At 35.8% G+C, this 17,547-nt stretch overlaps 1 protein-coding gene across 2 annotated transcripts in view; it reads right to left on the reverse strand.

The window, feature by feature from the left end:
• The window catches only part of LOC150099370 (uncharacterized), a 462,639-nt gene that overhangs the window by 260,080 nt on the left and 185,012 nt on the right, over nucleotides 1-17,547 (reverse strand). For both annotated transcript variants that reach the window (XM_090403434.1, XM_090403433.1), the window contains exons 15-16: nucleotides 17,401-17,499; nucleotides 576-660 (exon numbers count right to left, since the gene is read on the reverse strand). In XM_090403434.1, coding sequence (XP_090259560.1) covers nucleotides 576-660; nucleotides 17,401-17,499 — 184 coding nt within the window. The remainder of the gene's footprint in view (nucleotides 1-575; nucleotides 661-17,400; nucleotides 17,500-17,547) is intronic.

Genomic DNA, 17,547 nt, shown 5'->3' on the forward strand with positions numbered 1-17,547 from the left:
CTGGGTCAGAAGTAAAACACTTGACCAAAGACTAGAGACTGCAGATATGAGAGTCCTGAGAAAGATTAGAGGCGTGAACAGATGGCATCAATGGCAATATCATATTAAAAATGAGGATATTAGGAAAGAACTTGACATTGTCAGCATCCAGGAATGCGTTAGCAGAGCTAATCTCAGATGGTATGGTCACTTAAACAGAATGGGATAGGAAAGATTAGCAAAACAAGTGTTCTCTGCCAGGTTAGTAGGAAAAAGACCCAGAGGAAGACCAAGATATATAGGTGGATTGATACAGTAAAAAGTCCCTTAGACGATAGAAATATAAGATCTGATAATGTTGGAGTCTTGACAAGTAACAGACTGATTTGGAGGAAAATTGTAGATAGGAAGTTAGTAATGATGTAATTTTTTCATGTAGTACTGTCATATCCTGTACACCCCTTGAGGGTACATGGCAGGAATTTGATGATGATGATGATGGTTTAGACATAACTTGTCATTAGTGCAAATCATATAAAAAAATATAGGCATTTATTATAATATGAGGCAAGGCAATGTGCTTATATAATAATTACCTTTTGAATTGAAGATTGTGCAGACTTCATATCTAGTTCTAGTGTACGCAGATTTCGTTCCATTGAATATCTGGCTTCTGTTTCACTAATCATAATTGAAAAATATAAGGTATTCACATAAAGCAATGCACTTTTTTATGTTTATACTCTATATTTACTTCATATTTACTGAATCTCTTAGTTAAAAAAAAAAAAAATTTAAGACTGATGGAAAGCTTCTTCAAATAAAACATTCTAAACTTTATAATCATCAGTGTTACATAATATATATATATATATTCATATTTATATATACTGACTATAACCGAGACTAGATAACAATTAAATTTATTCAAAACGTAACATGTTTCATCGGATTGTCCAACTTCTTCAGGCGTAAGGACATAGATAGCAAATAAATACTATAAGAAACATCGTATCACTATAAAAACGACTATTATAAAATTCAGTTAGCTTTGAACTGTAGCTACAGTCTGTGTTGAAGTTCTATTTTTAGGCAGCTGCGTGCGTCTGATTTCACGAGTGTGCCAATATCGGATAGCAGAGCTGAAAGAGTCCGGTAGATTATAGCTAAGGTTATTATTTATGTGATGAGGGTTCATAACAATTTCCTTAGACTCGACTATGCAGTGCTCCACCTCATCACGGCATATATGAAGGTTTGAAGTTGTTGTCCAGTTTATCTCATATTGATGGCCTTCATCATTTGTGCTTACTGAAACAGTGCATGGCTTGACAGGTCACTTGTTCTAGATGAAGGCCATCAACATGAGATAAACTGGACAACAACTTCAAACCTTCATATATGCCGTGACAATGTGGAGCGTTGCATAGTCGAGTCTAAGGAAATTGTTATGGACCCTCATCATATAAATAATAACCGTAGCTATAATCTACCGGACTCTTTCAGCTCTGCTATCCGATATTGGCACACTCGTGAAATCAGACGCACACAGCTGCCTAACAATAGAACTTCAACACTGACTCTAGCTACAGTTCAAAGCTAACTGAATTTTATAATAGTCGTTTTTATAGTGATACGATGTTTCTTATAGTATTTATTTGTTTTCTAAGTCCCCATGCCTGAAGAAGTCAGACAATCCGATGAAACATGTTGCGTTTTGAATAAATTTAATTGTTATTCTAGTCTCGGTTATAGTCAGTATTTATAAATATGAACATATCCCAATTCCGAGTTAATACTACAAATTGTTATATATATCCTGCACATGAAAGGTACAAGAACCTACATCACACCACATCAGTAGTGTGAGGTGCAGGTAAGGATTGAAAAAAAAGAAATCGATTGATATTTTTCTTGAAGGTCACAGTTGTTAGGAAACACATCAGGAAAGCAAAGCAGGTTCGATGCATTTGAGTTACTAAAAATGGATGTCAAAATCTGCTACTCTTGTTCAACAGGTCCTACAGAAAGTAGGGAATGATTGCCAGTCTGTTTGAATAGTGATCGTGGAAGTACCTAGAGGGGAGACAGAGCTGAAACAGTGCATCTGTGAGGGATGATCATCTGTGAGCCAAATTGGTTGAGATGGCATTGAGAATTTTTAGGAAGGTTTTAAATATACCATCCCAAATGTGTGAACAATATTCTAAGGATGGACAAATTTGGTATGTGTACTGAGCTAGAAGCTGAGTGGGTGTAAAATAGTATCTTGAGTGGAAAAGAATGCCTATTTTTTAGAGGATGAGGAAGCTACTGATGTGAGTGTGTTTATGCCAGGAGAGGCTGAACGTAAATGTTAGTCCAAGGAGACATCTGATCATGCCTAGTGATTGTGTATTACTGAGGACAGGGAAGCTGAGCAGAGATCCCATTAGTGAAAAAAAGGCAGGACTGCCTTTTGGTGGCATTGAAGGTAACTAGGTTATCCTTAATACCATCCTTGCCTCACTGAAGGATGGTATTGGAGTTCAGACTGGTTATAGATGATCTCGAAGATTCTTAAAATTACACATAACAGGATAACACTGTATCACATGTGTAATTTTATGAGCACTGTGAAAACTACTTTAAACGTCTGCCTTGCTGAACCATTAATAATCCAAACTTCTTACCATACAAACTGTCAACCATTGCTATCTCCTGATCCTTTTATTCACCAAAGGTAACAAATGAGGCCATTTAGCCTGAACTAAAGAGAGTACAGCAAACAACTGTTAGCACCTTGTGGTCCCTACCACTATATATTACTGTCTGAAACAGTGTGAATTCTATGGTTGATTTTCTTGAGTGCAGAATGCTGTTTTTTTCTCCCCAAAACTAAGATTTTTGGAAGAAAAAAAATTTACTCACTTGTGCCAGAGATAGACTAACATGGGAACAGGTTAAAGAAAGGCTTAAAAGAAATTCCCCTAGTAAGCAACTAGAATCAAACTTAGAACAGTCTGTCTTCAGGCAGCTTAGCACTATGGATGTAAATACCATTTCTACAAGCTATGAAGGGTTTACTGTGATCATTAAAAACCACAACACATGGGAAAAAAGCCTTATATTTCCCATCCTGCTAAGGATGATCAGAGTACCACTTCTTAATGGCCACACACTCAGTCATCTGCCAATACACCACCTTAAGAGATATAGCAACAAATGAACATGTATTATTCTAACTAAATTTGAATTTTTATTACTAGTTTCAGAAACTGACAATTCTGTTTTTAAAGTATGCATAATCAACGGGAAAAAAAAAAAATTAACAAAGTTACAAGTACTTCTGAATGGTTCTTGCAGATGTATAAATAAATCTGCCAATGTGACCATTGCTACAGCTGTAGTATTTGGCCCAATCAGTAGCTAATTTTTATTAAACAATTCAATTTAATGGAATTATGTATTGCACCATAGCATATATGCTTAATTATTATAGTATGTTTAATTTCAGTTTCACTTCCCACATTTTATCCTTTGTTATCAAGTGATTTATAGTATTCTGCAATGCAAGAATTTTCTATCATTTCTTACTGTGACACAACTTTTATTGCTAGGTATAAACATGCCAAAGACTGCCTCTGTAGCTCAGTTGGTATAGACAAAGCCCTTTGGTTGGAAAAATCCGGGTTCGAATCCCATCCCTGATGCGAGGAACCTTTATCTAGTCTCTTTCAACTAAAGGTGAGTTAGTCAGTCTCATATGGTGGTAGAGGGTTTTTCATCCCTGAGAACAGGCAAATCCCTGTGAACACACATGGATCTACAGTAACAAAATACACACTTAATCCCTAATTAGGATGGCTCAACCCATCCAAAGGGATGCGAAGGAAAGGGGAAACTCCCATACGAAATAAATAAACATGTCAAAAGTGACAGAACAATAAAAAAGTATGAAAAATGAACTGTTAATTACAGAACGGTGGCTTTTATAACTGCATTCTTGAAGTGATATTACTCATTATCACAACAATTATACTGAAGTACCAAATTTGTAAATACCAATTTTATAAAATCCAAATTGAAATGACATCATAAAATTTAATCCTGCTGTCCCACTGTGTTAGGCTCAATGGCCTGTCATGGCCAAGTGACTTGTCTTATTAGAAACCTGATTAATGCTCTAATAGGGTGGTTAATCCTATCTGAATAGGATTAACCACCCTATAGGATTATGGATGCAACTGAGTATGTTCTCTTAGCTGATTTGGCTCCTTTGTGAGATGAAATACCCAACTTTTCAGGAGGAAAATCTCATCTTCTTCTACACCCTCATGAGACCATCTAACTCACCTTCCCGAGAAAAAGTCCTCACAAGGGTTCTTTGCATTACATTTGAACTATTTCCAACTGAATGAATTATGGAGGATATACACTATTGCTAAAATTTAATACATATCCCAAATAATAAAATTTAATATAAATTCTTAATAGTCTGGTTGGCTGAGTGGTTAGCATGTCTGCTCTCCAACCAACAGGTTGTAAGTTTAAATCCTGTGTGGGCAGTTGTTTGTAATGGTTTTTATGAGGGACATGTTCATTGCCTATGTGAAGACCATCATCCCACTTATTGGAGGTCCAAAGTAGCTTGAAAAAAAGTTTCAAGTTTGGTTCTAGAGCAGGATTTCCAAATTATGTAAAAATATATAAACGAACAAAAAATTATATAAAATTAATAAAAACAGTAACAATAATCCTTAGTACATCCGCAGTAATCATGTCCTATAGGTCTACAACCTTTCATGGGTGGGAAATACATAAAAAATACATTTCATTAAATTCTATGTTTAACTTTTTTGAACCTAAAAAAATAAACAAATCTTGAACTTTGAAAATCATTGCAATGAACACTGCTCATAACTATTTGCAATATAAGGCAAACCAGCCAGAAAAACCCGCAATTAAATACACTGGACTCGTTGCTTATATACCAGAGCACAGTGATGCTACTGCAACAAGTTTTGTTACACTTGCTGCTTTGAAGTTTACACACACACACACACACACACACACACACACACACACAGGCCTTGTTGCTTGTATACCAGAAAGCATAGTGATGCTACTGCAACAGGTTTTGTTACACTTGCTGCTGTGAAGAAGTATACACACAGGCCTCATTGCTTGTATACCAGAGAGAACAGTGATGCTACTGCAACAAGTTTTGTAGCACTTGCTGCTGCGAAGACGTTTATATATATATAATATATATATATATATGTAATGACTGTTCATTAAATTAATTTTATTATTAATCATTATTATTATTTTAGAGCATTTCCATGGAGTCCAGAGACTCGTTGCAGGAGACTCAAATCAACAATCATACACACAAATCATATCATACATCTCCTTGAATTCATTCACCATCAGGGAACTCACAACCAATTCTGGTAATCCATTCCACTCACTCACTACTCTCCACACAAAATATCTGGCCTGCACATCCCTACTAACCATACTCTTACACAACTTCCATGGATGGTCCCTAGATCTCTGACTATTTGTCCTATATTGATAAATTTCACTTGCATCAATTTTATAAAACCCCTTTAGTATCTTAATAGTTTCTATCATGTCCCCTCTTTTCAGCCTATCAACTAAATTTTGTAACCCACTAACCTTCAACCCATTCTTCTTGACAGTATCCCACTGACATGTACCATCTTGGTCAATCATCGCTGAATTCTCTTGACTACCTCCTGGTCCCAAAGAAACCACGTGACCAAATCTGTGCACAGTAGTCAAGATGTGGCCAAATCATAAAGAGGGATAATAATAATAGAGGCCAAATCAAAATCTTATAAAGAGGGATAATAACGTCCTTATCTTTACTTGTTAGCATGTTTTTCAATATCCAGGTAATTTGTTGAGCTAATTTATTAACTTTTGCAATATGCCCTGTGAACTTCAACTCTTTGTCTGCCATTATCCCTAAGTCCCTAGCCTCATCAATTTCCTGCAATCCAATACCATCAATACGATATACCATATGCAACCTTTTCAACCCGAAGTGCATAACCTTACATTTTGCAACATTAAATGGACAATCATTATCCTTTGCTCACAATGCCAATTTATTTAAATCATCCTGCAGGATATCTACATCATCTTTATCAACTATTGCTCTCCCCAGTTTTGCATCATCAGCAAACAACCGAATATCCCCTCTTAGATCTTTCCCTCATCAATTTCCTGCAATCCAATACCATCAAATATGATATACCATATGCAACCTTTTCAACCCGAAGTGCCTCTCCAGTTTTTGTAATAGTTTTCTATGTGGTATTCTGTCAAATGCCTTAGCAAAGTCAGGCAGTATCATGTTGTAGCCATTACCTTTATCCAATTCTGCTGTCATTTTATTATAAAATGAGAATAAGTTAGGACAGGACTTACCCTTTAGAAACCATGCTGTCCACTATAGAGTATCACATCCCTATCCACCCACTGTTGTATTCTACCTTTCACCAACTTTTCCAATACTTTAACAATGACTCCCGATATATTAATTGGTCTGTAGTTTGCTACCTCTGTCTTGGAGCTACCTTTATGAATGGCACTATCTTACCTTCTTTCCACTCCCTAGGAACCCTGCCAGAGGTGAGACTAAGATGGAACAACTTCATCAGAGGAGGCAATGCCAATTCTATTGCATACTCACATAGTACATGGACTGATATGCCATCCAGTCCCACTGCTGTGCTCACATTCATATTTTTTAATATGCTGAACACCTCCTGTTCATCTACCTCAATGTTGATATGCATCTCTGTAATATCAGCAACTGTAAAATCACCACCTGGTATAGATGAGTTACATTTTTGGTTTTGGCATCAGGTACTTGGAGAACTCATTCGTAAACGAAAAAATAAATGTGAATAGTCAGGGAAGCTAAGATGAATTTGGGTGACTATATAAAAGTGCAGATCTATGCATTAAATTAAGAGGTCACAATTATGATTGCAATAACATTCAGAGTGAGAGAAAAAAGGGTAATAAGATGAATGATCTCAGAAATGGCAAGACTTGTTTTATCAAGAAATAAAAGTCAAAACTGTGGAAATATGGTGGAGGATTTTGTAGAAGAACCAATTCTAATTTCCTATTTGAGCTAGTCATGTTTTAAGAGTTCCCTGAACACTCATCATCCTGACAGGTGGCTGTCAAGTTACACTAATACAAGAAGCATCAGGAATAAAGATAAGGAGAGCTTAATATTGGTGGATGAAGTGGGACCAAAAATTATTAAATCAGCAAGACCTGGCTATCAGAGGAGGTTATCTTTACAGGAAAAGAATGTAATGGATTCAGTATATTAAAGAGAAGAGATAAGACACTAAGGGTACAGGAGTTTTGCTAATAATTGCAGTGGAGGAGTTAAATCCAATCAGAGTAGAAATCTCCAATGGCAGTGATAATATGAATAATACAGAAAATGGGTTTGAGGCCATTTGGTGTGAGATACAGCTTAACAGGACCAAATATACTATTAGGTGTTGCTACAGACCAGGATTATCTGAATAGGACAGTGAACCATATAGACAGATAATTCTTATAGATATAAAGCAGATTATTATTAAGGGCAATTTCAACTATGGATATAGACTACTGGAGGGAAGAGAAAGCATTTGTAAAGTTATTCAGAGCTAACTACTTTAAGTAGTGTGAAACTGGTGAAAGTGATCATGCAGTCTTTATCTGGGATTTGAAAATGCAAGTGAGAATTTAAGGAGGGGCATATGCATAACTATAAGATAGGTGATTATATAAACTGAGAAGGCAGATTGAGGGAGGTAGTGCTTTGACACAAAAAACTGTATGGCAGAAGAATCAACAGTGTGCAGGCTAGTCAAATAGTGCTTGAAGGATTTGGCTGCATCTGTGGATTTTAATGGGAATACCATCTCAATAAAAATTTGAAGATGGCAACTCTAACTGGCTTTCCTTTTTCAACTGCACATCAAACAGGTAGAGATGCAGAGACGTTCCCTATAATCAATTATCTTACACAACTTGTTCACATGCCTACCACAGAATACTAGAAAATCCTGACCACTGTCCAAGCAGTTTAAATCTCTTCCATGCTAGTGATCCCATCTAAGTATATTCTGGATGCTGTTTGTCCCCTAGGCAATTCAGAGCACAATCTAGTGTTGATTTCTTCCCACAAGGAGAAGGTTCACACAGTCACTCATCTGTTGATGACATTATAAAAATGACAAGTGGTATGATCTTCATGATTTCTATGCTTCATTTTCTTGCTGGTTGGATTACTGCTGTCAGTCTTCTGATCCAAATATTTGCACTGAATGCATCACTGAAGTAATTATTGGTATGGGAACATTTATTCCCCCATTCGACTTCAAACTCACATCCTTTCCAAGAAATGCGCCAAGGCTATACAAGAGAAGAACCAGGCATATCACAAATGCCTTTTTTAAAAATCTCCATCTCCCTTTTCTGCTTATATGAAAGTCAAACAGCTGCAAACAGACTATCAGCACATCAAAAACTGATTCTGAAAGGGCTAAAAGCAAGAAACTTGCAACATGTCCAAAGGGCAGTCATGCTTCCTAGTCTCTTGTTAAAGCTATTGGTTGTAACTTTTGTACAACTACACTTTCTCTTTTACATTCAGATGGTTCCATCATTGCTTTACTAGAGAAAAAGCCAATATCCTGGGTTATTATTTTTCCTCTAATTCTTGTTAGACAATCTTGGTAAAAAGTCTTGTATCATTCCTAATACAAACACTTGCTAGAAAGTAAGTAATCAGTAGAATTCTGTCCAAACTGAATACCAAAAGAATCTCCTTTCTGCTGGCACTTCTTTAATTATACTTGAAGTTTTTGAGTAGTTTTCTGGTCTAGTCTGTGTTGCCTTTTTTTTTCATTCTCTCCTGTTCCAATGGTATTTATCTTGCAACCTGGAAATCAGCCCATATTCAATGCATTCCTAAGGAGACTGACAAATTTGTCAACCAATTTTTCACTCCTGTCAGTTCAAGGTAGTGGTGAAAAACCAATAACATTTATACTACCTTGGAGCCTCTAAACTAATAAATGATTGGTTTAGAGCATAGGTTCACAAACTTTTTTTGGGCCACCCGCCCACTTTGCAAGACATAAATTTTGTAACGCCCCCCCCCACATTATATAAATTATATAAAATTGGGTTTATTTTTGTACAAATCAATTAGAAAAAGTGGTTTTATATATTTTGTATATATTTTGAAATGAAATATAACGAATATATTTGCTACTGTAAACATAACCTATTATACACACATATATACAGGCTCTATTTTCTCATTGACATAGAAAATTGACATCTAGTTCTATCTGACATGGTAAATTTTCAAATGATTAAATAATTGAAATATAAAATTGATAAAAAAATTGATCGTGTACGATGGGCATAAGATGAATTAAAATGCAATATTTAAATTTTAAATGATTATCTAATCGCAAAATCACGAAAATAATTAATTTTTAAATATATATTATTAATTTCTTCTATAAAGAGCCACCGACCCCTAGACCGCCTGAACGCCCCCAAATGCTTCTGATCCCACTATAGCTCCCCCAAAAGGCTTCAGTGCCCACTGAGGGGGGGGGAGCGGTACTGCCCACTTTAGGAACCTAAGGTTTAGAGGCTTCAACAGAGGATTATCTTGCTTATGTTAGCCACCTTTGGGAAAATGCCATGGAAAAAATCTGGGTTATTCTCAGGTAGTTATCCTTGATACTTCTAAGGAATCCGAGTGTCTTATGTCTTACACCATTATGTAATACAGGGGGTGTTCAACGCATGGCCCACGGAGCTCTTTGCTGTGGCCTGCCGGCCATTTTGAAAAAATAACTACTTAACATTAAAATGTGATTAAATAAAAAGTAATTTCAATGAAGCACGCGAGCCACTAAGCTATATTGTGGTATTTAGAAATGCAAGATGCTTTCCAGATTCACAAGGAACGGTGTGCATTTGTTACTTTACATAAAATCCTATAAAAATAAATATTAAATAGACATGCTTCTTAAGCCATCTACCAGCACAAAGCGGTACTTAAGTACTAGTACTAACGTCGCAGGTAGATGGCTGAAGTAGTAGTTCGTTCGAGTACGCTGCCTAGTGCCTTCTAGATATATCTCGAAGGTTCTCGATACCTTGTTATTTTCATATAAATACAAGAAGATCTCATTCACAGTCAGTCAGTCATGAACAGTGTGATATTCGTGTATAAGTGGACGCAGGTTTGTCATGTCAGCCAAAGCCTGTTGTGGTTTTATATTGCCAGACTTTTTTCATTAGTGGGAGACATATTCAGTGGATAATAACTGTTACACGGCCATTATGGATCATTTTTTGGGTTCACCTTCCATCACTATGGCTTCTACGAGTAAAACGAGTAAATCAAGTGATTCTTGTCGGGTTTTTAATTAAAAGTGGACCAATTTGTACTTTTTTGTGCTGATTGATGATAAGCCAGTGTGTTTAATTTGTTGTGAGTCAGTGTCAGTATCAAAATAATACAATATAAAATGACACTATGAGACAAAGCATGCACCCAATTTCTATCACCTTAAAGGGCATCTTCGTGTGGACAAAGTGAACAGTCTCCAAACTGATTTAAAATGCCAGCAGGGTATGTTTAAAAGGCAGAGGGAAGAGAGTGAAGCATGCATCAAAGTAAGTTATGTAATAGCTCAAAAAATTGCTAAAAAATCAAAAGCCTTCTTGGACGGCGAGTTTGTGAAAGTGTCTCATCACTGCTGGGGGATATTCTGTGCCCAAATAATAAGGCATTGTTTAAAAAACTGAGTTTGTCTGGGGTAACTGTAGCACAACGTGTCAAAGAACTTGCCAATGACATTGAAGGAACTTTAAAAAAACAGTCGTCTGAATTTGCATCATATTCACTTGCTTTAGATGAGAGCACAGATGTGAAGGATACAGCACAACTGGCTATCTTTGTCTGTGGCATTGATCAACAATTCAATGTGACAGAAGAACTGCTAGCACTTGTACCTATGAAGGGAACGACGAAAGGCACTGATATTCTTGAAGCTGCCAAGAAAATGCTCCAGAGTTTCGATCCCAGCTTAAGCAACGAGGGTGTGTTAACTGATGGTGCCCCTGCTATGCTGGGAAAGAATGAAAGGTTTGTTGTGCTGCTAGAAAGAACCAGAACTAGAAGGAAAAGATTTCTTCCATTATCACTGTTTAATCCACCAAGAAAATTTGTGTGCGAAAACTATTGGATTTGAGAATGTCATGAAAGTTATTGTGACTGTCATCAATATTATTAGGGCAAGAGGATTGAATCATCGTCAATTTCAAGAGTTTTTGACCCAAGAGTGCGAAGCGGATCATGGCGATGTAGTTTATTATAGTGATATGCACTGGATGAGCAGTGGGAAGGTTCTTAAGGAGCAAAATACAGCAGTTCATGCAAACCAAGGGGAATCTGATTGCGGAATTTAACGATCCAAAGTGGATGACAGACTTTGCCATTGTGACCGACATCTCGTTGCATATGAATGACCTAAATACGAAGCTACAATCCAAAGATCAACTGGTGCACACTCTGTTTGATCATATCAAAGCTTTTGTGGCAAAGCTCAAACTTTGGGAGGCACAACTCGCAAAAAAGGACTTAACTCATTTTCAGCTTCTCGCTGAGTCCAACTGTTTGTCTCCTGATGAATACACTACAAAATTAGCCGTGTTGCGAAGAGAGTTCAAAGAGAGATTTAGTGATTTTCGTAACCAACAGTCTTCTTTAGATTTATTTTCAATGCCATTCAGTGTCAATGCTGCCGAAATGCCAGGCTCAGTACAAACGGAGCTGCTTGAACTCCATAACAACTCTTCTTTGACAGAAAAATTATTCAATGTTCCCTTGCTTACATTTTAAAAAGACTACATTTCTGAGGACGCATTCCCTAATCTTCGCCGGCATGCTTTGAAGATGTGCACTTTGTTAGGAAGCATATACTTACGTGAACAATTCTTCTCCAGAACGAAGCATGTAAAGTCCAAGACAAGAACTCAGATTACGGACCAACATCTTGAGAATACGCTGAGAAAAGCGACTTCCAACATTGATGCCAACATCGTTGATGTTGGCATCAATGTTGGAAAAATATTGCCAAGTTGCCCATTGACATTGTAAAAAACGAATGTTTTCTTCGTTAAATTATCTTTTTTCAAGTATTGATTGTATATACTTATCATGACCCCGACTCCTACCTATGCTCTTAAAGCTGAGTTTGTTTATTTTTATAGGGTTTTATGCAAAGTATCAAATGCACAGTGTTCCTTGTGAATCTGGAAAGCATCTTACAATTCTAAATACTGCAGTATAGCTTAGTGGCCCACAGACTTCATTGAAATTTTTAATACGGCCTGCACTGTCTGAAAGGTTGAAGACCCCTGATGTAATGTAACTCAGATGGTATTTCAGAGTGCATTTTTGCAGCACCAAACAGGAAGAAAAGATCATTTTGAGATTATCACCCAACTCCCATTAATGCAGAAGTTCAGTTTCTGCTGTCTACATTTTCAAATATTTTCATGGAAAATGATCATCACATAATTCCCCCCCCCCCCACTTTCCTTTCAAGAGAAAGAAGAACAAGTTTCTTCTTTCTCTTCACCTTTCTGCCAATCCATGGTACTAATATACTACAGGTTGAAAAACCCCTTTTGGATGGGATTAGGGATTACCATTTCAAAAAAGAAAGAGAAGAACTAAATGGACAGAAGAATAACACTTTAAAACTATTGACATAAAAAGAGAATGCTGTGGATCTGATATAGTAAGAAGAGTAAAGACAAGGCCAAGGAGCAGAGCACAAAGAGCATGCTAGGTGAGTGGTCTCCATGATGAGGGCGATGAAATCAGACAGTAAAAAAAAAGGAAATTAGACAAACAGGCAAAAGCAATCCAAAACTTTAGCAAACAAAAGGGAATGTGACCATGGGAGAATAATCTTAAATGAATGCAGACTGCAGGAAATGTCAGATGTACAATAAATAACTGTGTTGTTAAGTATTAAATAATGTATACTTAATTACTTAAGTAATTAAGTATACATTATATCAGAATGTATACTTTACTAAAGTATACATTCTGAGCTATACATGTTAACTTTCTGGATGCTGAGAAAGAACTGGATGAAAGAAAAGAAGTAGATGAGTTAGAAGAATTAAAGCTGTTATAAGAGACTGACTCAAATACAACAGTTGAATTGTACAGGATACAATTCAACATAGCAAAGAAGATTATGCAAAATAGTGAGCAATGTCTGTGACTCAGTGTTCAATTTGAGTGTCAGCACATGCATGATTCCTAATGGGTGGAGTGAGAACCGATGCATCAATTGATGCACCAGTTAGTACTTCTGGGGTGGTCATAATGGTACTGAAAAGGGTGGTTATAAATCAAGCCAAAAGTGGTACACAACATTAGGATCTTCTACAGAGGATCCTAGTACTGTCTGCAGACTGTTTTATTAAAGGACAGCATGATTTTGTTAAAGGGAAGTCTTGCTTCAGCAGTCTGCTCACCCTCTATTATTGAATAAGGGAATAAATATAGTGATACTTCTAGTTTTCACAAGGCATCTAACAGGATTCCACATTGCAAGTTGTGATACAATACAAAGGGATGGGTGTTCAAAAAATAAATTTGTGAAATGGATTGGAGAGTAGTTGAATGACAGGTATCAGAAAGTGTTATATAGCAAGTCTGAGTCTAAGACAGCAACGTACACAGGGTTATGCACTTGGGCCATTGTTGTTTAACTTGTATATTAATGATATCAAGGACAACCTTGAGTGTAATATCCAGCAATTTGTTAAGTTAGATAACACTAAGTTAGGAAGAGTGATAAGGAATGTAGCTGATGCAGAATCCCTGCTGATTCATTTGAACAGAGTGCTTATATGAGCAGATGACCATGAATGTCAATTCAGTGTTGCCAAGCATAAGGTTATTCATTCTGGATTGTGGACATTATAGGCAGATTATATATTAATGAGTATCTGCTCCAAGTAGGTGATGAATCTAGAGACTTAGGGTAATGGTGGACAGTGAATTAAAGTTTAGGAGCCATACTGCTAAGTCATTATTACATAAGATAGCTGCATTAAAAAGAACTTTAATTTAAAGAGTTCGGTTCTCTTTAATTAAACATTAAAGAGACTGAGAAGATACTATGGCAAGTTACCAAGATAATAACTGGCCTCATGAAACTGAATTACATATGAGGATTAAGGAAATGTGGTGTTGAAAGTCTGAATAGACAAGAGGAGATATGACATAAACATAGAAGTTAGTAAATGGATCTTACTGTAGCTGGATGGCAGAAGTAGAACTCAGGATCACTGGAAATTGGATAGAAGTATGGTTACGAAGTGTCTTCACTGAATGTATTCAAGGAAAGATATGATAGGTAATATAATAAATTTAGTTTAATCCTTTATCCAAGTGTAAGCAAACAAAGTTTGCGCCTGAAGTATCTTCAGGACTGAGGCAATTCGTGGTAAAGGTGGACTAAGCTCTCATCACTACTTGTCTTAGTATCTCCCATAATGCAAAGCACATCTCCTTGCGGACATGTATAATGCTATGCATTAAGGGAAGTGCCACTACTCAGAACGGTTTCAACCTTTATTGAGGTCTCGTCAGTGGGAGCCAGACCCAGAGGTTGTGATACTAAAGCGGAAGCAATGGAGAAGTCATATTTACCTATATGAGTTGCCAAGAGGTGTCTCACCTTATTATTAAATTACTCTGGATTTAGAGAAAGATGCTGGAAGTTTTTTTCCACTCGGTTAGACTATAATAAATTTAATTTAATCCTTTATCCAAGTGTAAGCAAACAAAGTTTGCGCCTGATACTAAGACAAGTAGTGATGACAGTTTGGTCCACCTTTACCACGAGTTACCTCAGTCCTGAAGATACTTCAGGCACAAACTTTGTTTGCTTACACTTGATTAAACTAAATTTAAATTTATTATAGTCTAATCAAGTGGAGAAAAAAAAACTTCCAACATCTTTCTCTAAATCCAGAGTAACTTAATAATAATGTCAGACACCTTTTGGCAACTCGTATAGGTAAATATGACTTCTCCATTGCTTCCACCTTAGTATCACCACCTCTGGGTCTGGCTATTATGATACATAAGACATGTAAAGATGTCTTATGATACATAAGACATCTTTACACAGTAAAAAAAAGTTATTTACTGTGGCATACATGTTATTCTATAGTTATGGATACCCCATAACTATAGAATAACATCTAATTTACAGAATAACTACAGAATAACAGGTTTCACTATATAAAAAAAGTCAATCTATTTTGGACTTATGTATTGTAGACATATAATTTAATTTGCCTAACATTTATTCTACAAATGGTCCAATTAAAACAATAGAAATGAAAAAATGATTCAATAAATTTTACCAGAGATCCTGATTACTAAATTTTATTAAATTCATCTAGTCAGTACAGTATTTCAGTTCAAAACATTTCAGCAAATTCTCCCAATTAAAGTGATCAGAATGAAACTAAAACTGAATAATGTGGGCATATTCTAATAATTAGCCAGAGCAGAGTTATTTTTTATATATAATATCATTATGTTTTGTGCTTTACAAACAGAGAGTTCAAATGTTCAAGAGTTCAAATTTCAACTCAATCTCTCCAGACAGAGCTAAGGAATAATGTGTATGATATAGATAATCAAAACATATTTATTAAGTACATATGAATTTTGCAAAATAAATCTGAAACCACTCCAGGTTTAGTTGCTAAGATAATGAATGATATCAGTATAGAAGAATACCTGTGAAACATCATTTTTATGAGTATCTTGAATCATTTCAAATCCACATATTTCCAGAAGATCACTTAATAGTCACTTGACTTAAAAAAAAAAAAAAAGTAATACAAATTTAGTACAATCTATAGCAATTGTGAAGATTCTACAGAAGTTTTTTTCTGTTTGTAAGACATCATGAACAACAGAGCTGACATATTTGAAATTCAAAGAGAAATGCATGTTGAGCATTCATAAAGCCAAAACTGAACTACTGGACAAATTCTAGTGTAACTTCCTAACTCTTTCTCTTCCTAATTCTTTCCTAACTGAAAGAGATGGCTTTAGATAACAAATTTCAAGAATATCCATCCAGCAGATTAAAGGAATATTATGCATTTCAAGAGACAAAATAATATATGCATTTTGAGAAATATACCTGAAAAACACTTCAACAGAAAGTAAGTTAAGCATAATATACACTAAAATTTATTTTTCATTTTTATCCATACTATGTACTACGTTCTCATATATGTTGCAATATCTCCAATATATGAATTGCCAAAGTTATTAAACTCCTGTAAATGTCTTTCTATTGCAAATTAGTTAAGATAAATTATCTGTTTAATTTAATTAAAATGACTGCAGTACAAACAGCAACATGAAATAACTTAATCATAGTATTTAATTCTGAAGAAATTTTTACTTTTCAAGAAATTTATTGGGATCGCTTAAGGATCAAAGCCACATAACTGGGAGGATACCACCATATCACCTTTCAGCAATGCAGAGAAATGACTAGGGCTTCTGACCTAATATCCAATCTTTGCCTTCACATTAATCCCATTAGTAGGTACCTACTGGGTACTGAATGAACGAGGATGGAATGGCAATTTGGGACTTAGCCAACCAAATTGTATTTTTTATTGGCTTCAACCACAAATGCATATGATGGTACAACATGATGAGATTCGAGCTGGCTGGGCATTGCCCTGTTAAACAAGGCCCACTGCTGTTTTTGTCAAGGAACCAAGATGAAGTGAAAAGTCAGCTACTGCAACAAGCTCCAACTCAACATCTAGAAGAAGAAAATAAACCCAACATCAAAAGAACTGAAGATAGGAACCATTAAGACAAAGAGTATTAATGGAAAGGAAATCTAACTTGCAGAAGAATTGGAAAAGTATCACGTGGACATAACTGGCTTTACTGAGACAAAGAAGACAAAAAAAAACAGGTGCGATGTTACTAAATAATAAGTATAGGATGCTATTTTCAGAAAATAATGATCAACGAAAGGAAGGAGTAGTGATAGCATTCTACATACTAGTGATAGCATTCAACACCAAACATGAAGATAAACTTCTTGATTGGAAAGCAGTTTCAAGTAGAGTTATGTGGGCAAACTTCAAAATGGGGAAATAGACAATGAAACTTATTTGTGCCTATGGTCCCAAACAAGGTTCTTCTAAGGAAGAAGTAGAGGAGTTTTTGAGTCATTAGAACAGGCAACTGACATAAAGAAATAGAAAAAGTGGTCCTACCTAGTAATTATATTTTCCTTATAAGCAAGCTGTTCCTGTGCATTGATTAGCATTGTTTCTGCATTTTTCTTTGCTTGAATCTCTTCTTCCAGTTGATATCTATGAGCAAAGATCATAAAATATTAGTATAAATATTAGAACATATTA

The sequence above is a fragment of the Typopeltis vanoorti genome, chromosome 14, assembly GCF_054136105.1.
Source record: "Typopeltis vanoorti isolate ZY-2024b chromosome 14, IOZ_Tvanoo_1.0, whole genome shotgun sequence".
In the NCBI taxonomy this organism is placed as follows: domain Eukaryota; kingdom Metazoa; phylum Arthropoda; class Arachnida; order Uropygi; family Thelyphonidae; genus Typopeltis; species Typopeltis vanoorti.